This window comes from Pistacia vera, unplaced genomic scaffold, assembly GCF_008641045.1.
Source record: "Pistacia vera cultivar Batoury unplaced genomic scaffold, PisVer_v2 Contig298, whole genome shotgun sequence".
NCBI classification, from domain to species: Eukaryota; Viridiplantae; Streptophyta; class Magnoliopsida; order Sapindales; family Anacardiaceae; genus Pistacia; species Pistacia vera.
In genome coordinates, this window is record NW_022196110.1 from 178,751 (window position 1) to 200,992 (window position 22,242).

A 22,242-nucleotide genomic window follows, 5' to 3' on the forward strand; every position below is an offset into this window, starting at 1 on the left:
AACCATTGTCAAATATGGAGATAGTTGTATAAAATACTTAGTATTAAGTTTGAAAAAAAAAAATTTAAAAACTTATTATTTATTAATAAATTTAATCAGCTGAGTTGATTTGAATTAATTCTTTTTTAAGTATCATGTGATTCATGATTTATGCATCAAATTAACTATATGTATATAAGATTGGATTTTATCTAATTAATAAGCAATTTTCGTCTAATAGTGTTTAATAAAATACAATAATAGATTGTATTAACATCTTCTTCTAGAAATGCTTCATCTTCTCCCATTCTGTAGATATATACAAATACATACATCTAGAAGAAGATGTGCTGTAAGGAGGGAAGTATGAGACCGACATATGAAGGGTATTTTGGTAAACAATGAAGAGGTGATTATTTTCGCTTACACCTCAAGATATGGTTAATTTCATTATTTTTCTTTTATTTATTAAAGTCTTGTATAGGCATTTATTTTTATGGGCTTAACTTCTGGCCCATTAAAATATTGGGCTTAATTCAGACTGGTCCATATAAAACTGTGGTGTCTGGCAGTGTCTGGAATCGTCTCCACTCTCCACTATCCCCAGCTTGTCGGTACGTGCCGCTATAGTGCTATTTATATCGAAGAGTCTCTCCCATTCTGAACTTCATTATGAAATTTTGTATTAACACACACGATTCTGCTGGTTTATTAATAGGGTTAAACTAGGGTTTTATTTGGAAAAAAATGGCCAATAACGGACCCAATTGGGACGGATTACTTAAGTGGAGCATCGCGAACTCTGACGGCACTCGTTCACAACGCAATTTGAGGTACCAACTACAGTTCTTTTATTATTTGAAGTGCTTTTGGTTTATGGACCTTAAATTAAGGTTAATTAATGGATTGGTTTATGTCGGTTAGTGACGAAGATCGAAGATGGTTTATGGAAGCGATGCAAGCGCAGACCGTGGATGTAATTCAGCGCATGAAAGAGATAACTCTTGTCATGCAAACTCCTGAGCAAGTTTTGGAGGCTCAAGGAGTTACTCCGAAAGATATTGAAGGTAATTTCATAGTATCTATTATTATTATTTTTTAAGTTTTCTTAGTTTAATTAAATGTTTATGTATTGACATGGCTAATGGTAATGTATATGGTCGCAGATTTGTTGGATGAACTACAAGAGCATGTGGAGTCCATTGACATGGCTAATGGTATGTGCTTATGCTATTTTATGAGTAGGGTTATATTTTGAATTTTGGGTTTGCATTTCAATTGTTACAATTGTCAATCCAATGCTATATCCAAATTACTCGTAGTTATGTGCACGCCTAGGCCAATATGAAGTATCTTTTATCACTTAGGGAAGTTGCATTTTCCTATGACAGGAAATGTATCCATTGTAGTTGGATATATTACATTATTAGTACTTTTCTAGAAGCAAACAGCAAATTATATGAATAAAGTATTTGTTGCCTGTAAAAGCTACATTTTTGGTTGTTTGAATAGTAGTAGCTATATATGTTTGTTTCTAACGTTACTCTCTTAACTCTTTAGTGGGGTTATATTAGTTCGATTTTAGGTTTTTAGTTGGATATTTGTGAGTATTATTATCTCAAAAGAAAAACACAATTGCCAAACGGACTTTTGAGCAGAAACAAAAGTTTTAAATCAATTTTTTGATATCTGAAAAGGAAAAAATTGGATCAAACACTGGCTGGATTGGTTTTGAATAAAGCTATTTCAGAGATATTTGGAATTTTGTGATATAATTCACTTTACACTAAGTGCGCACATTCCCTTGTCTTTTATGGTTTATGGATTTTGCTTCCACTATGATCATTTTGCAAGGGTGATTCTGTTTGAATTCTTTTTGTACACGGTTTGGAAGTCAGATGTAATGCTTTTGAATTTGTTATATAACAATATTCACCTTAAAGAATCAAGCATGGAAATGAGATATAGATAAAGACTGAAGTTACTCTAAATAAATGAATTTTTGGTGTCTCACATTTTTACCTCCTCCCCCTCCTTTTTCTGACTTGTTTATCATATATTGGTCTAGCCTTCTGTGGAGTTGCTCAGTAATTTTGTTCCTTTAATGCTTTACGGAAATAGTACTAATCATTTCTGATTATGAGACAGATCTTAATTCAATTGGTGGGTTAACTCCTCTCCTGAGTTATTTAAAGAACTCACATGCCAACATTCGAGCAAAAGCTGCAGACGTGGTTACCACCATTGTGCAGAACAATCCACGAAGTCAACAACTGGTTATAGAAGCAAATGGATTAGAACCTCTTCTCTCTAATTTTACATCGGACCCTGATATGACTGTTCGAACCAAAGCACTTGGTGCCATATCCTGTAAGTAAAGTTCTTGTTCAATAATCTCTTTGGGTAATTTTCATTATTATCAGATATTTTGTATTAGTTTCTGCCCTGTCATCCGTGGCTTGATAGGATTTTGATCTGATATTTGTTTGGTTGGCTTTTCAGCTTTAATCCGGCACAACAAGCCTGGTATTACGGCTTTTCGTCTTGCGAATGGTTATGCTGGCTTGAGAGATGCTTTGGGATCTGAGAATGTTAGGTTTCAAAGGTAATTCTTGGAGAAGTTTGGGCTTGTTTCTTTTTCACTTTGAAATAATTTCTGTAGTTTGAATTTAGAGGGGTTTGTAACTTAGAAGAACTGAGATGGCAGATTAACTGAAGTCTACTTGAAAAATAGTTGACATGCTCATATGGCTGACTGCTATTTGTTATTTATCAAGTTAGCTTGTTGACTTAGTTTTCTAACAAAATTAATCATTTCCAGGAAAGCTCTGAACTTGATTCAGTATCTGCTGCATGAGAATAGTTCAGATTGCAATGTGGTAAGTGAGCTAGGATTTCCCCGCATAATGATGCACCTTGCCTCCAGTGAAGATGGAGATACACGTGAAGCTGCTCTTCGGGGCCTTCTTGAGCTTGCTCGTGAGAAGCCAGATGGGAGCACTGGTAAACTGGGTGAAGAAGATGAGAAATTAAAGCAACTGCTCGAAGATCGGATTAAAGGCATCAGCTTAATGTCAGCCGAAGATCTAGGTGCTGCTAGGGAGGAAAGGCAGCTTATAGACTCCCTCTGGAATACCTGCTACAGGGAACCATCTTCTCTTCGAGAGAAGGGACTTCTTGTTCTTCCTGGGGAAGATGCTCCTCCACCTGATGTTGCCAGTCAGCATTTTGAGCCTCCCCTTAGAGCTTGGGCTGCAAATTCTGATGCCAATACTAAGTCCAGTACCAAAAAGAAGGAAGCTCCCCTGCTGTTAGGAGTGGGTCCTTCATCGGCTACAAATAATCAAGGACCCTCAACTGGTGAAGCAGCAAATAATCAAGGACCCCCAAGCGGTGAAGCAGATTCTGGTCGATAGATGATTTTCCATTGATAAAACCGTAATGTAGCTCAGGCAGTTGTATTGTTATAAAATAAATGTACATTTTTTGTTTTTTGTTTTCAAAGAAACCAAGAAAAAAAATCGTTAGCTAACTGTCAGTATATGATAAATTTTGTTTCTTTATTGTCTTGGCAATCTTTTTATCGCACATCATGGTTATGTTGGAGGTAGTGTTGGGTGATTAAAAAAGACCTCCCTTTGGCGATGGAATTGTATTCTATTTAGCTCAAGGGTCCAAATTTTATGCTTCCCTGTATAGCGTGAAATGTAGGTTTGTTGCTCGTGAAGTATTTTACGTACGGTTCTAAATTTCTCAACAGATCCAACTTCTGGGTCACGAAAATTAAGAAAGAGAGCACTGTACTTATAAATTTGGGGTTGAAACAGAGCAACAGGACGAAGATGAAGAAGTGGCATTTTTGAGCGTTACATTCCACTTTGTGGTTGGATATCAACCCTTCTCTGAGGTTGGGATTTAGGAATGCATACTAAGTTGTAATCTTTGCCATCTCGGTATGTGCCTTTCCATCCATTTTTCTTTTCATGGAGCTCCTTAGATAATCTCCATACCTGACTTTCTGGTACATCAACTTTTGAGAACCCACTTGATGATCTAACTGCTCGATCTCGACATCGTTTTGATGAATGATAAATGATGCATAAGAAATTCTTGCTTTCTTCTGGTTTGTCACTGCTCTGTGTTCAACACTCTTGTACTTCCCATTACTCCAAATCTGTTATTACAATGTGGAGGAGAGAAAGTTAGTTTCAGTGAATTTTGACTAACTCAAACTTGCCAAGTTAGTGGCTGAGTACCTCAATAACATCTCCAACGTTTACCACTAGAGCATCTTGAACGGGTTTAACTGGAACCCATTCTTCATTGTGCTTGATCTGCAACCCTTCTGTATCATCTTCTTGCATAAGAATTGTTATGGTGCTTGAGTCCGAGTGTGGACTTAACCCCAGAACTAGGTCTCGCCTACTGCACGTGGGATAATAATTCACACGCATTCCCTGTGCCCCTTGTTTGTGCAGGCCTAGAAGAGCATCCTTATCCATACCCATGATTCTAGAAAATGAACGCAGGAGCTCCTCTCCAACTTCTTTGACTCCATTGGAAAATGATTCAATTATCTCTCTGCATTAATGCAACATTTTAGTTATGAGATGACCATTAATTATATGTACTTGAATGAATAGACTTACTTAAATCCCTTGGGTGTGCGTGGCCAGAAGTTGAGCTTCCGATAGTGAGAAGGATAAACAATTAGCATCAGTGCATCTGACCAGTCCAGTATCTGATCTTCGGAGACTACATACGCTTGCCCGTATCCTTGTATGTCATTGGAGGCCACTTTATATTTTTTCCTCTCTTCTAATGGAAGCGCGAAAAACTCCGCTGCAGCATCTTTCATATTTTGCAACACTTCTTTCGCCACTCCATGATTCACCACCTGCAAAAAGTTTAAGGGATTCAATGTAGTCTTTGATGGGATCAAATGGCAAGGTGGTATGGATTGTCAGATCAACTTTGTATTTCTTATATACCTGAAAGAAGCCCCACTCTTTGCAAGCAAGATCCAGTTTGTTCAGCTCCTCCACGTCTCCTGTTGAGAGCAGTGACAAATCAATGACAGGAATCGGGGAAGAAAGATGAGACATATCGTCCATTTGGAGTCTTTCTTCTTGGTTTCTTATGTATCTTCCAGGAACCTGCAAAGGTTCCTTCCTCACCATTTCCTGAACATTTGGTACCGGCAGAGATGGTGCATACGTGGGGGCATCCATATTTTCTGTGATGATCTCATCAGAGTTTGAACCCATGTTTTTTCTATTAGATTGTTGGTTCTCTTACTTGCATATTGAACTGCCAGCAGATGATCTTAAGTACATATAGCCAGTGCTATGGTGACCCGTGACAAAGCTCTTGGATGTTAGCCAAAGGAATCTTTGCTATTCCCTCAACTAAGGATTCTTTTAAGGTAGATTATTTGGAACTTTCTTCCTGCTTAATCTGGTTTTTGGATACACTGTATCTTCGTTTTACTTGGTGAATTGTCTCAGTGGAGTGTCCTGCAACCATGCTAACTCATTGTCCAAGTAAAAAAGCTTTGTATGTTGCCTTAGTTTAGTATTTTGGAATTTATCTAGAATTATCCCTTTGATTCTTGTGATTAGTGTGTAGTTTGACATATCTGTACAAGTAAAAAGACTTCTTCCATCACCCTTGGTTGTCCGTTCGTCATTCTCAGTGCTGTTGGAATTTGATCAGGTCATCAACTTGGTTCAGACAAGCATTCAGCCACATCTAACTGGAGCCTCGGGACATGATCCCTTTAGAAAATGAAAGGTTCAGATGGGATTGGTAAATTAGGTGAAGAAGCTGAAAAAAGAAGCAACCACGAAATAAAGGCAATTCGTAGACTCCCTCTGGAATAACTGACATGTATTAACTGATTTAATGCATCAAATTACTATGTATATAAGATTGGATTTTATCTAATAATAAGCAAATTTTCGTCTAATAGTGTTTAATAAATACAATAAAGATTGTATTAACATCTTCTTCTAGAAATGCTTCATCTTCTCCCATTCTGTAGATATTACAAATACATACATCAGAAGATATGTGCTGTAAGGGGAAGTATGAGACCGACATTGAAGGGTTTTTGGTAAACAATGAAGAGGTGATTTTTTCGCTTACACCTCAAGATATGGTTAATTCATTATTTTTCTTTTATATTAAAGTCTTGTATAGGCATTTATTTTTATGGGCTTAACTTCTGGCCCATTAAAATATTGGGCTTATTCAGACTGGTCCATAAAAACTGGGTGTTCTGGCAGTGTCTGGAATCGTCTCCACCCTCCACTACTCCCCATTGTCGGTACGTGCCCGCTATAGTGCTATTTATATGAAGAGTCTCTCCCATTCTGAACTTCATTTGAAATTTTGTATTAACACACACGATTCTGCTGGTTTATTAATAGGGTTAAACTAGGTTTTTATTTGGAAAAAAATGGCCAATACGGACCCAATTGGACGGATTACTTAAGTGGAGCATCGCGAACTCTGACGGCACCGTTCACAACGCAATTTGAGGTACCAACTACAGTTCTTTATTATTTGAAGTGCTTTTGGTTTATGGACCTTAAATTAAGGTTATTAATGGATTGGTTTATGTCGGTTAGTGACGAAGATCGAAGATGTTTATGGAAGCGATGCAAGCGCAGACCGTGGAGGTAATTCAGCGCAAAAAGAGTAACTCTTGTCATGCAAACTCCTGAGCAAGTTTTGGAGGCTCAAGGAGTTACTCCGAAAGATATTGAAGGTAATTTCATAGTATCTATTATTATTATTTTTAAGTTTTCTTAGTTTATTAAATGTTTATGTATTGACTGTAATGTATGTTATGGTCGCAGATTTGTTGGATGACCTACAAGAGCATGTGGAGTCCATTGACATGGCTAATGGTATGTGCTTATGCTATTTTATGAGTAGGGTTTATTTGAATTTTGGGTTTGCATTTCAATTTTACAATTGTCAATCCAATACTATATCCAAATTACTCGTATTATGTCACGCCTGGCCAATATGAAGTATCTTTATCACTAGGGAGTTGCATTTTCCTAGGACAGGAAATGTATCCATTGTTTGGATATATTCATTATTAGTACTTTCCTAGAAGCAAACGAACATTATATGAATAAAGTATTTGTTGCCTGTAAAAGCTACATTTTGGTTGTTTGAATCAGTAGTAGCTATATATGTTTGTTTCTAACGTTCTCTCTTAACCTTTAGTGTGTTATATTAGTTCGATTTTAGGTTTTTAGTTGGATATTTGTGAGTATTATTATCCAAAAAAACACAATTGCCAAACGGACTTTTGAGCAGAAACAAAAGTTTTAAATCATTTTTTATATCTGAAAAGGAAAAAATTGGATCAAACACTGGCTGGATTGGTTTTGAATAAGCTATTCAGAGATATTTGGAATTTTGTGATATAATTCACTTTACACTAAGTGCGCACATTCCCTTGTCTTTTATGGTTTATGGATTTTGCTTCCACTATGATCTTTTGCAAGGGTGTTCTGTTTGAATTCTTTTTGTACACGGTTTGGAAGTAGATGTACTTTTTGAATTTGTTATATAACAATATTCCACCTTAAAGAATCAAGCATGGAAATGAGATATAGATAAGACTGAAGTTACTCTAAATAAATGAATTTTTGGTGTCTCACATTTTTACCTCCTCCCCCTCCTTTTTCTGACTTGTTTTATCATATATTGTCTACCTTCTGTGAGTTGCTCAGTATTTTGTTCCTTTAATGCTTTACGGAAAGTACTAATCATTTCTGATTATGAGACAGATCTTAATTCAATTGGTGGTTAACTCCTCTCCTGGGTTATTTAAAGAACTCACATGCCAACTTCGAGCAAAAGCTGCAGACGTGGTTACCACCATTGTGCAGAACAATCCACGAATCAACAACTGGTTTTAGAAGCAATGGATTAGAACCTCTTCTCCTAATTTTACATCAGACCTGATATGACTGTTCGAACCAAAGCACTGGTGCCATATCCTGTAAGTAAAGTTCTTGTTCAATAATCTCTTTGGTAATTTTCATTATTATCAGATATTTTGTATTAGTTTCTGCCCTGTCATCCGCGGCTTGATAGGATTTTGATCTGATATTTGTTTGGTTGGCTTTTCACTTTAATCCGGCACAACAAGCCTGGTATTAGGCTTTTCGTCTTGCGAATGGTTTGCTGGCTTGAGAGATGCTTTGGGATCTGAGAATGTTAGGTTTCAAAGGTAATCTCGAGAAGTTTGGGCTTGTTTCTTTTTCACTTGGAATAATTTCTGTAGTTTGAATTTAGAGGGGTTTGTAACTTAGAAGAACTGAGATGGCAGATTAACTGAAGTCTACTTGAAAAATAGTTGACATGCTCATATGGCTGCACTGCTATTTGTTATTTATCAAGTTACTTGTTGACTTAGTTTTCTAACAAAATTAATCATTTCCAGGAAAGCTCTGAACTTGATTCAGTATCTGCTGCAGGAGAATAGTTCAGATTGCAATGTGGTAAGTGAGCTAGGATTTCCCCGCATAATGATGCACCTTGCCTCCAGTGAAGATGGAGATACCCGTGAACTGCTCTTCGGGGCCTTCTTGAGCTTGCTCGTGAGAAGCCAATGGAGCACTGGTACTGGGTGAAGAAGATGAGAAATTAAAGCAACTGCTCGAAGATCGTTAAAGGCATCAGCTTAATGTCAGCCGAAGATCTAGGTGCTGCTAGGGGGAAAGGCAGCTTATACTCCCTCTGGAATACCTGCTACAGGGAACCATCTTCTCTTCGAGAGAAGGGACTTCTTGTTCTTCCTGGGGAAGATGCACCTCCACCTGATGTTGCCAGTCACATTTTGAGCCTCCCCTTAGAGCTTGGGCTGCAAATCTGATGCCAATACTAATCCAGTACCAAAAAGAAGGAAGCTCCCCTGCTGTTAGGAGGGTCCTTCATCGGCTACAAATAATCAGGACCCTCAACTGGTGACAGCAATAATCAAGGACCCTTTAAACATCCCCAATCACAAGAAAAAAAATTCTAAACTTGATTAGCATGAATCTCCCTGGTGATAGGGCTGCCAAAACTAGATATGATTCAATAATACAACACAAACCCATATGTTAAAAGCAGATTTAATTTTATGGTTCGGTTTATCATCAGATCACCCATTAGTAACATATTTCATAATGGATCATGTTCGGATTTAGTAATAATAAATTATTAAATTAACCCGTTTAACTTTTTAATTAAATATATCATTAATTTTAGTAACAAAATATTTAAAAAAGTACAACATATAATATGTGATATTTTGATTAATTTTAACCTAATTGATATAAGATGCTTGCTAATTTCTATATCATTGAACCAAAAAGAAAAAATGTTTTATAGTTACTCAAAACTTGTTAGTCATCATCAAATTTAGACCAGGTGAACTTTGATATACTTTACTTGTATTTTCGGATTATATGATCATAGATTTTTTTTATGCATTTCAATATATGTGTATTTATGTACCAATAATGTTACAGACACCGAAGACTTACACTGAATGACGTGTCACACAGCCACGTAGCATATTAACAAATATTCTGTAAATAAACGGTCGTCCATCAAATATAGACAGACGTCCATGATTATTGGATAGCCGTTCAATTTAAATGGACTCCCGTCCATAGTTTAAATTGAGAAAAAAAAAAATCATGAACAAGCATTCATACTTTATGGACGGGCATCCCTACTGAATGGACGAGCGTCCCTATTAGATGGATGCCCGTCCATTGTTTAAATTAAAAAAAAAAAATTACACAAAAATCACAATGGACGGGTGTCCATATTAGATGGACACCCGTCCATTGTTTAAATTAAAAAATTTCATAGTCTCAACAAAATTGTAACAACAATAAAAGCATATTGGGTGGATCTAATAAGAATAAAAAGCATGAAAGCAATGCATAGTTTTGGTCATATTCTTATGACACTTGTCCAATTACTTTGAATATAGACAACAAATTTAATGAAAAATAGCGACATTTACTTTTTGGATCTTGATTCAGACTCAAATGTTATGTGTAAAAATTTTTAAATTAAACAATAGACAGACATCCATATAAAAGAGGTGTCCGTCAATTGAATATGGACGCCTGTCCATATAATATATGGACGGGTGTCTATGATTTTTGTTTTAATTTTTTTTTTATTTTAAACAATGGACGGGTGTCCATTCTAGGTGGACGCCTGTCCATAGTAAATGGACTCTCATCCATATTACATGGACGGGAGTCCATTTAAAATGAACGGTCGTCCAATAATCACGAACGGTCGTCCATATTTGATGGATGACCGTTCATTCACGGAATATTTGTTAATATGCTACGTGACACATCATTCAGTGCAAAATTTCGGTGTCTGTAGCATTACTCATTTATGTACATAGTTTAGTTGTAATATAAAATTATCTATAAGAGCTCAATGATATATGCAGACGGTAAAATCTACAGTTGATTCAGAAGGAAGAATGAGCCACTAACAATTTGATGGACCTGCACAGAGTGTGAAGCCTTGGGTAGACACCAGGTGACATCGGTGTGGTGTCTACCGTAAGTACTCTAACGCTCAAGTTAGCAAGGTTGAAGGTATTTTAGTGAGGGCTGAGAGCGAAGAGGATTACCGGAATAATGTAACAATTCTTGGGAGCAAGAACTTTGAGAGCTAGGTGCTATGGGGTATTTCTAAATGAATAATGAGAAGATTTGCCCATGTTTATATGGTGAACCAAGAAGGTTGGAATTCTAGTAAGACTCTAAGTCATATTTGGCATAAGAGTTCTAATTAGGAAGGAAGTCTTGAGACTAGCTTACCTTTATCAAACTAGGATCTTCCAATTCTAGTAGGTTCAGGATCTTGGTGGATTTGGACAACGAATAGGATCCTGTTTCCTTTTTATGAAATGCTATGGGTTAATGGGCTAGAACCCGATTAAACTTAACTTATAGGGTAGCCCAACTCATAGAATGGACACTTCATAAGGTAGATTTAAGCGTAGGTCCAACCGAAATTGGGTTAAGGCCTTGGGCTGTAATATGTTTATTTCGTTATTAGATTTCGTCAATCCCAATACAATTTTTAGTCTATACAATATAATATTTCAATGTTCGATAAAATAAAAAAAATTAGTAACAGCTTTAACGGGTTAGGTTTGGGTAACATGTTAAAAATTGTGTGGGGGTTCAGGTTTTTACATTTAGACTTGATAAGCTAATAGGTTAGATTTAGTTTAAGAAAATTTAACACGACACGAAACTATTTCAAACACAAACCGTTGTCAAATATGGAGATAGTTGTATAAAATCCTTAGTAGTAAGTTTGAAAAAAAAAATTAAAAACTTATTATTTATTAATAAATTTAATCAGCTGAGTTGATTTGAATTAATTCCTTTTTAAGTATCATGTGATTCATGATTTATGCATCAAATTAACTATATGTATACAAGATTGGATTTTATCTAATTAATAAGCAATTTTCGTCTAATAGTGTTAATAAAATACAATAAGAGATTGTATTAACATCTTCTTCTAGAAATGCTTCATCTTCTCCCATTCTTTAGATATATACAAATACATACATCTAGAAGAAGATGTGCTGTAAGGAGGGAAGTATAAGACCGACATATGAAGGGTATTTTGGTAAACAATGAAGAGGTGATTATTTTCGCTTACACCTCAAGATATGGTTAATTTCATTATTTTTCTTTTATTTATTAAAGTCTTGTATAGGCATTTATTTTTATGGGCTCAACTTCTGGCCCATTAAAATATTGGGCTTAAGTCAGACTGGTCCATATAAAACTATGGTGTCTGGCAGTGTCTGGAATCGTCTCCACTCTCCACTATCCCCAGCTTGTCGGTACGTGCCGCTATAGTGCTATTTATATCGAAGAGTCTCTCCCATTCTGAACTTCATTATGAAATTTTGTATTAACACACACGATTCTGCTGGTTTATTAATAGGGTTAAACTAGGGTTTTATTTGGAAAAAAATGGCCAATAACGGACCCAATTGGGACGGATTACTTAAGTGGAGCATCGCGAACTCTGACGGCACTCGTTCACAACGCAATTTGAGGTACCAACTACAGTTCTTTTATTATTTGAAGTGCTTTTGGTTTATGGACCTTAAATTAAGGTTAATTAATGGATTGGTTTATGTCGGTTAGTGACGAAGATCGAAGATGGTTTATGGAAGCGATGCAAGCGCAGACCGTGGATGTAATTCAGCGCATGAAAGAGATAACTCTTGTCATGCAAACTCCTGAGCAAGTTTTGGAGGCTCAAGGAGTTACTCCGAAAGATATTGAAGGTAATTTCATAGTATCTATTATTATTATTTTTTAAGTTTTCTTAGTTTAATTAAATGTTTATGTATTGACATGGCTAATGGTAATGTATATGGTCGCAGATTTGTTGGATGAACTACAAGAGCATGTGGAGTCCATTGACATGGCTAATGGTATGTGCTTATGCTATTTTATGAGTAGGGTTATATTTTGAATTTTGGGTTTGCATTTCAATTGTTACAATTGTCAATCCAATGCTATATCCAAATTACTCGTAGTTATGTGCACGCCTAGGCCAATATGAAGTATCTTTTATCACTTAGGGAAGTTGCATTTTCCTATGACAGGAAATGTATCCATTGTAGTTGGATATATTACATTATTAGTACTTTTCTAGAAGCAAACAGCAAATTATATGAATAAAGTATTTGTTGCCTGTAAAAGCTACATTTTTGGTTGTTTGAATAGTAGTAGCTATATATGTTTGTTTCTAACGTTACTCTCTTAACTCTTTAGTGGGGTTATATTAGTTCGATTTTAGGTTTTTAGTTGGATATTTGTGAGTATTATTATCTCAAAAGAAAAACACAATTGCCAAACGGACTTTTGAGCAGAAACAAAAGTTTTAAATCAATTTTTTGATATCTGAAAAGGAAAAAATTGGATCAAACACTGGCTGGATTGGTTTTGAATAAAGCTATTTCAGAGATATTTGGAATTTTGTGATATAATTCACTTTACACTAAGTGCGCACATTCCCTTGTCTTTTATGGTTTATGGATTTTGCTTCCACTATGATCATTTTGCAAGGGTGATTCTGTTTGAATTCTTTTTGTACACGGTTTGGAAGTCAGATGTAATGCTTTTGAATTTGTTATATAACAATATTCACCTTAAAGAATCAAGCATGGAAATGAGATATAGATAAAGACTGAAGTTACTCTAAATAAATGAATTTTTGGTGTCTCACATTTTTACCTCCTCCCCCTCCTTTTTCTGACTTGTTTATCATATATTGGTCTAGCCTTCTGTGGAGTTGCTCAGTAATTTTGTTCCTTTAATGCTTTACGGAAATAGTACTAATCATTTCTGATTATGAGACAGATCTTAATTCAATTGGTGGGTTAACTCCTCTCCTGAGTTATTTAAAGAACTCACATGCCAACATTCGAGCAAAAGCTGCAGACGTGGTTACCACCATTGTGCAGAACAATCCACGAAGTCAACAACTGGTTATAGAAGCAAATGGATTAGAACCTCTTCTCTCTAATTTTACATCGGACCCTGATATGACTGTTCGAACCAAAGCACTTGGTGCCATATCCTGTAAGTAAAGTTCTTGTTCAATAATCTCTTTGGGTAATTTTCATTATTATCAGATATTTTGTATTAGTTTCTGCCCTGTCATCCGTGGCTTGATAGGATTTTGATCTGATATTTGTTTGGTTGGCTTTTCAGCTTTAATCCGGCACAACAAGCCTGGTATTACGGCTTTTCGTCTTGCGAATGGTTATGCTGGCTTGAGAGATGCTTTGGGATCTGAGAATGTTAGGTTTCAAAGGTAATTCTTGGAGAAGTTTGGGCTTGTTTCTTTTTCACTTTGAAATAATTTCTGTAGTTTGAATTTAGAGGGGTTTGTAACTTAGAAGAACTGAGATGGCAGATTAACTGAAGTCTACTTGAAAAATAGTTGACATGCTCATATGGCTGACTGCTATTTGTTATTTATCAAGTTAGCTTGTTGACTTAGTTTTCTAACAAAATTAATCATTTCCAGGAAAGCTCTGAACTTGATTCAGTATCTGCTGCATGAGAATAGTTCAGATTGCAATGTGGTAAGTGAGCTAGGATTTCCCCGCATAATGATGCACCTTGCCTCCAGTGAAGATGGAGATACACGTGAAGCTGCTCTTCGGGGCCTTCTTGAGCTTGCTCGTGAGAAGCCAGATGGGAGCACTGGTAAACTGGGTGAAGAAGATGAGAAATTAAAGCAACTGCTCGAAGATCGGATTAAAGGCATCAGCTTAATGTCAGCCGAAGATCTAGGTGCTGCTAGGGAGGAAAGGCAGCTTATAGACTCCCTCTGGAATACCTGCTACAGGGAACCATCTTCTCTTCGAGAGAAGGGACTTCTTGTTCTTCCTGGGGAAGATGCTCCTCCACCTGATGTTGCCAGTCAGCATTTTGAGCCTCCCCTTAGAGCTTGGGCTGCAAATTCTGATGCCAATACTAAGTCCAGTACCAAAAAGAAGGAAGCTCCCCTGCTGTTAGGAGTGGGTCCTTCATCGGCTACAAATAATCAAGGACCCTCAACTGGTGAAGCAGCAAATAATCAAGGACCCCCAAGCGGTGAAGCAGATTCTGGTCGATAGATGATTTTCCATTGATAAAACCGTAATGTAGCTCAGGCAGTTGTATTGTTATAAAATAAATGTACATTTTTTGTTTTTTGTTTTCAAAGAAACCAAGAAAAAAAATCGTTAGCTAACTGTCAGTATATGATAAATTTTGTTTCTTTATTGTCTTGGCAATCTTTTTATCGCACATCATGGTTATGTTGGAGGTAGTGTTGGGTGATTAAAAAAGACCTCCCTTTGGCGATGGAATTGTATTCTATTTAGCTCAAGGGTCCAAATTTTATGCTTCCCTGTATAGCGTGAAATGTAGGTTTGTTGCTCGTGAAGTATTTTACGTACGGTTCTAAATTTCTCAACAGATCCAACTTCTGGGTCACGAAAATTAAGAAAGAGAGCACTGTACTTATAAATTTGGGGTTGAAACAGAGCAACAGGACGAAGATGAAGAAGTGGCATTTTTGAGCGTTACATTCCACTTTGTGGTTGGATATCAACCCTTCTCTGAGGTTGGGATTTAGGAATGCATACTAAGTTGTAATCTTTGCCATCTCGGTATGTGCCTTTCCATCCATTTTTCTTTTCATGGAGCTCCTTAGATAATCTCCATACCTGACTTTCTGGTACATCAACTTTTGAGAACCCACTTGATGATCTAACTGCTCGATCTCGACATCGTTTTGATGAATGATAAATGATGCATAAGAAATTCTTGCTTTCTTCTGGTTTGTCACTGCTCTGTGTTCAACACTCTTGTACTTCCCATTACTCCAAATCTGTTATTACAATGTGGAGGAGAGAAAGTTAGTTTCAGTGAATTTTGACTAACTCAAACTTGCCAAGTTAGTGGCTGAGTACCTCAATAACATCTCCAACGTTTACCACTAGAGCATCTTGAACGGGTTTAACTGGAACCCATTCTTCATTGTGCTTGATCTGCAACCCTTCTGTATCATCTTCTTGCATAAGAATTGTTATGGTGCTTGAGTCCGAGTGTGGACTTAACCCCAGAACTAGGTCTCGCCTACTGCACGTGGGATAATAATTCACACGCATTCCCTGTGCCCCTTGTTTGTGCAGGCCTAGAAGAGCATCCTTATCCATACCCATGATTCTAGAAAATGAACGCAGGAGCTCCTCTCCAACTTCTTTGACTCCATTGGAAAATGATTCAATTATCTCTCTGCATTAATGCAACATTTTAGTTATGAGATGACCATTAATTATATGTACTTGAATGAATAGACTTACTTAAATCCCTTGGGTGTGCGTGGCCAGAAGTTGAGCTTCCGATAGTGAGAAGGATAAACAATTAGCATCAGTGCATCTGACCAGTCCAGTATCTGATCTTCGGAGACTACATTCGCTTGCCCGTATCCTTGTATGTCATTGGAGGCCACTTTATATTTTTTCCTCTCTTCTAATGGAAGCGCGAAAAACTCCGCTGCAGCATCTTTCATATTTTGCAACAATGTTAAGATTAGAGGATGCAGTTGGACCTACAATAGCCACGGTTCCACCTGATAAAAACGCAGCAGTCACGTGAAGACGATGAGGCCATTCTGTTGCATTTGTTGAGTCCAATTTGTTATATATTTGCCAGCTGTTATTATTCCTTTCTCTGTTATATGTTTGCTAGCTATTGTTATTCTTTTTTTATCTGTAAATATCTGCATGCCACTGTATACAAAACATGAAGAAAAGAAATACAATTTGTGTCATTCCATTTTCAGCTTTCTGCAGTTTCCATTTTCAGCTTTCTGCAGTTTCCATTTTCTTTATACTGTTTTCACGCAACTCTCAACATGGTATCAGAGCCATGACAGATACACCTTTCGGCTCTTAAACCAACATCCCACAATGCCTTCCAATTCCCAAACCAACCCACACAATCCTGCCAGCCCCTATTTTGTCCAACCTGGTGAAAGCGCGTCTTCTCCATTGGTTCCAGATTTGCTTACAACTGAAAATTATGTGGTCTGGGCAAGAACAATGCGAGCAAAAACAAAATGGGTTTTGTCGATGGCTCCATCCCTAAACCCTCAAAAACTGCAGATCCCTTGTATGCACCTTGGGAACGATGTAATGATATGGTGATAGCTTGGATTCAACATTCGGTTGCCTTAGAACACAGAACATCATAGCTCATGTCGAAACTGCTGAGGATGTTTGGAACGATCTTCGCGAGCGATTCTCGATTCAAAATGCTCCAAGAATTTTTCAGCTCACCAAGTCCATCTCGACACTTACACAGGATGATGATTCAGTTAGCTAGTATTACAACCGATTGAAAAGTTTCTGGGATAAACTGGAGATTTATGAACCGATGCCGTCATGTTCATGTGGCGCAGTCAAGACCCTGATGGAATATAATCACAGAAGCAGGGTTATGCCATTCCTTATGGGATTACATGACTCCTTTGATGCTATTCGCGCCCAAATACTCCTCTATGATCCTCTTCCAGCACTGAATCGTGTTCTATCTCTTGTCCAACAGGAAGAAAGACGACGCCAACTTCACTCCCCTTCTGCTCCGATTGCAATGGCGGCAAAAGGACCCAACCAACGAAGTCATTCTTCCTCCCACAAGGATCGATTATTCTGTTCCCACTGCAACATTTCAGGCCATTCACTGGAACGATGCTTCAAAGCCAACCCCAATCTTCCCGTATGCACACATTGCAACATACCAGGCCATACCAAAGATAAATGCTACAAGCTGAATGGCTTTCCTCCAGGTCACAGAAACAACTCCAGATCTAAATCCTACGCTAATCAATCTTCACTTGAACATGAACAAATCGGCAATGGACCATCTATTACTCAAGAGCAGTACAACCAGCTCATCGCCTTGCTCCAATCCTCTCAGTCTCCAGCAGTTTCCTCTGCAGCAAACCATGCATGTTCCAGTTCCTCAACCACCAAAATTTCACCCGTCTCTGGTATTCATTCCTGCCATTTCACACACACATCACACACTTTCACAAAATCATTTTCCTCTTGGATAATTGATACTGGAGCCCCCATCTTTTCACGCATAACGTGTCTTTTGTTTCCCACACCATTAAACTTCCAAATGGCACCACCACATTGGCCACACATGTGGGTGATATTCATCTCTCTGATCATATCGTTCTCAAGCATGTGCTATGCGTACCAACCTTCTCCTTTAAATTGCTCTCAGCTAAATCTTTAACTACACATTCAAATTGTTGTCTCATATTTTTTTCCAACTCTTGCTACATACAGGACCTTTCATCTTGGAAGACGACTGGCATAGGGACAATGCATAATGGCCTTTACCATCTTCAACCTTCAACACCAGCTCCCAACGCTTTACAAATGTTTTTTCTAAATTCTGTTCAAGCTATGTTAACACCACCAGTACTTCAAAGTTTGACGATTACACTTTATGGCATTACAGACTGGGGCATAGTTCCATGACACAGCATGTATTAAGTGAAATTCAAAAATCAAATTCAAGGCCTTCAAGTTTATCTCAATTCTCTTGTGAAATTTGTCCACTTGCCAAGCAACATAAACTTCAATTTCCTCAGTCTATCACCACGGTTACCAAGCCTTTTGATTTAATTTCAGCAGATATTTGAGGACCAAATTCCACACAAGCATATAATGGCACCCGTTATTTTCTTACAATCGTAGATCAGTTTACCAGATGCACTTGGATCTATTTGTTGCAAAACAAATCAGAAGCCCGAACTTCAATTCAAAATTTCTTTTCCCTTATATCCACACAATTCAACACCCAAATCAAAATAATCAGAACTGATAACGGTGCCGAATTTCATATGCCCAAATTTTACAATTCCAAAGGCACAATTCACATACTGACCTATGTTGCCACTCCACAACAAAACGCTCTCGCTGAGCAAAAACATCAGCATATATTGAACGTAGCTAGAGCCTTAAAATTTCAATCAGGACTTCCTATGCGATATTGGACAGAATTTGTTATCACTGCCATTTATTTGATCAATCGAACACCCTCTCCTAATCTGCACTACCAATCACCTTTTGAAAAACTGTACAACCAAAAACCCATATATTCCCATCTCAAAACATTCAGTTTTCTCTGTTTTGCGTCTACACTAAACCATGGCCGCTCCAAATTTGAACCCCGAGCTAGAAAATGCTTATTCATTGGCTACCCATATGGAGTCAAAGGATACAAGCTCCTTGACACTACCACCAATCAGATTTTCCTTTCCCGTGATGTGGTATTCCACGAACACATCTTTCCTCTCAAACAAACACAAACCCATTTGTCTCCTTTCCCCACTGACCACCTCAATCAAACACCTCCTGTACACACATATTTTGGTGAAGTCCCTCACCAGGATGATCATGTCCCTTCCCCTACCTCCATCGACAACAGTCACATTACCAACCTCACCAACAACACTCCCTCGCCAACCCCACATCGATCAACCAGAATTCGAACCGCCCCGACATATCTCAAGGATTTTCACTGCAATGCATTGTCTCCATTGACGTCGAACTCCAAGTTGGAAGCCACTGGATCTCCGTCTCGCACGGGTTTGCATAATCCATATCCCTTATCATCTGTCATATCTTACAAGTTTTTATCTCCATCATTTAGAGCATTTACCACTTCCATCTCCATCCATACCGAACCCAAGTCACACATTCAAGCTCTCAAAGACCCTATTTGGCGTGAGGCGATGGAGCAGGAACTCACTGCTTTAGAGACTAATGAAACATGGTCCATCGTTGACTTACCTCTTGGCAAGAAACCGATTGATTGCAAATGGATTTTTCGCTACAAATTCAAAGCTGATGGATCTGTTGAACGTGCTAAAGCATGCTTGATGGCGAAAGGCTTCACTCAACGTGAAGGAATAGATTTTCATGACACTTTTTCTCCTGTTGCAAAGATGATTTTCATTCGCACTTTGCTTGCTGTAGCTGCCATAAAAGGATGGGATTTGCAACAGTTGGACATTAATAATGCATTTCTATACGGAGACCTTGATGAAGAATTATACATGCGGCTTCCTCCCGGTCTAGCTTCCTCAAAAGAGAATCAAGTCTGTAAATTGAGAAAAAGCATTTATGGTCTTCGACAGGCATCACGACAATGGAACACAAAACTTTCATCTTCGTTGGCCAAGTTTGGCTTTGTGCAGTCTAAGTCAGACTATAGTTTGTTCATCAAACACACGGCTTCTTCTTTCACAACTCTATTGGTCTACGTAGATGACATTATTGTCATGAGTTCAGATCAGACTTCCACTGATGAGGTCAAGAAATTTTTGTCCACCAAATTCATAATCAAGAACCTGGGCTCACTCAACTATTTTCTTGGCATGGAAATAGCTCGCTCAAAGGATGGAATACAAATTTGTCAGCGCAAGTACACCCTGGATATACTTTCTGAGACTGGTTTACTTGCTGCCTGAACTTCCCCTTTGCCAATGGAACCGAATATCAAACTCCAGAAAGACCAAGGTGAGGTGTTTCACGATCCTACTCAGTATCGAAAATTGGTTGGCAAGCTCCTCTACCTGACCAATACACGGCCTGACCTCAGTTACAGTGTCAATTTTCTGAGTCATTTCTTGGAGACCCCACGAGTACCCCATTATAATGCCTTTCTCAAAGTTCTTCGGTATCTAAAAGGGACCCCACGCCAATGTTTATTTTTTCCTACCACCTCCTCATTGAAACTGACTGCCTACTCTGATGCAAACTGGGCAAATTGTCTTGACACTAGGAGATCAACGATTGATTTTTGTGTGTTTATTGGCCAGTCTCTTGTTGCCTGGAAATCGAAAAAGCAGAACACAGTTTCACGATCCTCAGCCGAGTCGGAATATAGGGCCATGGCGGCTGTCGTGTGTGAAATCACATGGCTTTGGTTTTTTCTCAAAGACCTTTGTGTTACCATTTCTAATCCAGCCATCTTATATTGTGACAACTTAGCCGCTATACATATCGCTGCCAACCCCGTGTTCCACGAGCGCACCAAACACATCGAGCTGGACTGCCATCTTGTTCGTGACAACGTCCTGGCTGGGAATGTTGCCACTACCCACGTTTCTTCTTCTGAGCAGTTAGCTGATCTCTTTACCAAGCCTCTGCATGCTCCGACACTCACGCGACTATTGTCCAAGATGGAAGTACTGAATATATACTCTCCATCTTGCAGAGGGATGTTAAGATTAGAGGATGCAGTTGGACCTATAATAGCCACGGTTCCACCTGATAAAAACGCAGCAGTCACGTGAAGACGATGAGGCCATTCTGTTGCATTTGTTAAGTCCAATTTGTTATATATTTGCCAGCTGTTATTATTCCTTTATCTGTTATATGTTTGCTAGCTATTGTTATTCTTTTCTTATCTATAAATATCTGCATGCCACTGTATACAAAGAATAATGCTACGGACACCGAAAAAATTACACCGAAATCGTGTACCGGCCTACGTGTAACACACCTCTCATTTTTTTTATAATTTTTTCTAGTGAACGGCCGTCCATCAAATTTGGACGGCCATTCACTCACATGGACGCCCGTCCATATAAAAGGGACGGGCGTCCCTATTTAAAGGACGCCCGTCCATAAACAAATTTTGAAAATAAAAAAAAAAAAACTTTGGGACGGCCGTCCATAAATTAGTTAAGATTAGAGGATGCATTGGACCTACAATAGCCACGGTTCCCCTGATAAAAACGCAGCAGTCACGTGAAGACGATGAGGCCATTCTGTTGCATTTGTTGAGTCCAATTTGTTATATTTGCCACTGTTATTATTCCTTTCTCTTTTATATGTTTGCTAGCTATTGTTATTCTTTTTTTATCTGTAAATATCTGCATGCCACTGATGTATACAAAACATGAAGAAAAGAAATACAATTTGTGTCATTCCATTTTCAGCTTTCTGCAGTTTCCATTTTCAGCTTTCTGCAGTTTCCATTTTCTTTATACTGTTTTCACGCAACTCTCAACATGGTATCAGAGCCATGACAGATACACCTTTCGGCTCTTAAACCAACATCCCACAATGCCTTCCAATCCCAAACCAACCACACAATCCTGCCAGCCCCTATTTTGTCCAACCTGGTGAAAGCGGTCTTCTCCATTGGTTCCAGATTTGCTTACAACTGAAAATTATGTGGTCTGGGCAAGAACAATGCGAGCAAAAACAAAATGGGTTTTGTCGATGGCTCCATCCCTAAACCCTCAAAAACTGCAGATCCCTTGTATGCACCTTGGAACGATGTAATGATATGGTGATAGCTTGGATTCAACATTCGGTTGCCTTAGAACACAGAACATCATAGCTCATGTCGAAACTGCTGAGGATGTTTGGAACATCTTCGCGAGCGATTCTCGATTCAAAATGCTCCAAGAATTTTTCAGCTCACCAAGTCCATCTCGACACTTACACAGGATGATGATTCAGTTAGCTAGTATTACAACCGATTGAAAAGTTTCTGGGATAAACTGGAGATTATGAACCGATGCCGTCATGTTCATGTGGCGCAGTCAAGACCCTGATGGAATATAATCACAAGCAGG

General features: G+C 38.1%; 4 protein-coding genes and 1 pseudogene across 4 annotated transcripts; 3 read left to right on the forward strand and 2 right to left on the reverse strand.

The window, feature by feature from the left end:
• The first annotated feature begins 562 nt into the window (after positions 1–562).
• Positions 563–3,542, forward strand: LOC116135341 (hsp70 nucleotide exchange factor FES1-like). Its single transcript, XM_031421039.1, has 7 exons — positions 563–593; positions 698–812; positions 904–1,046; positions 1,146–1,196; positions 2,128–2,349; positions 2,482–2,584; positions 2,801–3,542. The coding sequence occupies exons 2-7, from the start codon at positions 727–729 to the stop codon at positions 3,393–3,395; spliced, it is 1,200 nt and encodes a 399-aa protein (XP_031276899.1). The 5' UTR covers positions 563–593; positions 698–726; the 3' UTR covers positions 3,396–3,542.
• A 365-nt stretch (positions 3,543–3,907) lies between these two features.
• LOC116135298 (protein SRG1-like) lies at positions 3,908–5,246 on the reverse strand. The gene is made up of 4 exons (XM_031421007.1): positions 4,971–5,246; positions 4,629–4,876; positions 4,236–4,560; positions 3,908–4,153 (listed from the first exon to the last, which is right to left on the reverse strand). Exons 1-4 carry the CDS (start codon positions 5,244–5,246, stop codon positions 3,908–3,910), a joined length of 1,095 nt encoding a protein of 364 aa, XP_031276867.1.
• A 1,371-nt stretch (positions 5,247–6,617) lies between these two features.
• On the forward strand, positions 6,618–8,976 carry LOC116135299 (annotated as a pseudogene).
• A 2,889-nt stretch (positions 8,977–11,865) lies between these two features.
• Positions 11,866–14,845, forward strand: LOC116135342 (hsp70 nucleotide exchange factor FES1-like). Its single transcript, XM_031421040.1, has 7 exons — positions 11,866–11,896; positions 12,001–12,115; positions 12,207–12,349; positions 12,449–12,499; positions 13,431–13,652; positions 13,785–13,887; positions 14,104–14,845. Exons 2-7 carry the CDS (start codon positions 12,030–12,032, stop codon positions 14,696–14,698), a joined length of 1,200 nt encoding a protein of 399 aa, XP_031276900.1. The 5' UTR covers positions 11,866–11,896; positions 12,001–12,029; the 3' UTR covers positions 14,699–14,845.
• Positions 14,846–15,210: 365 nt separating this feature from the next.
• LOC116135300 (protein SRG1-like) lies at positions 15,211–16,140 on the reverse strand. The gene is made up of 3 exons (XM_031421008.1): positions 15,932–16,140; positions 15,539–15,863; positions 15,211–15,456 (listed from the first exon to the last, which is right to left on the reverse strand). The coding sequence occupies exons 1-3, from the start codon at positions 16,138–16,140 to the stop codon at positions 15,211–15,213; spliced, it is 780 nt and encodes a 259-aa protein (XP_031276868.1).
• Positions 16,141–22,242: the final 6,102 nt, after the last annotated feature.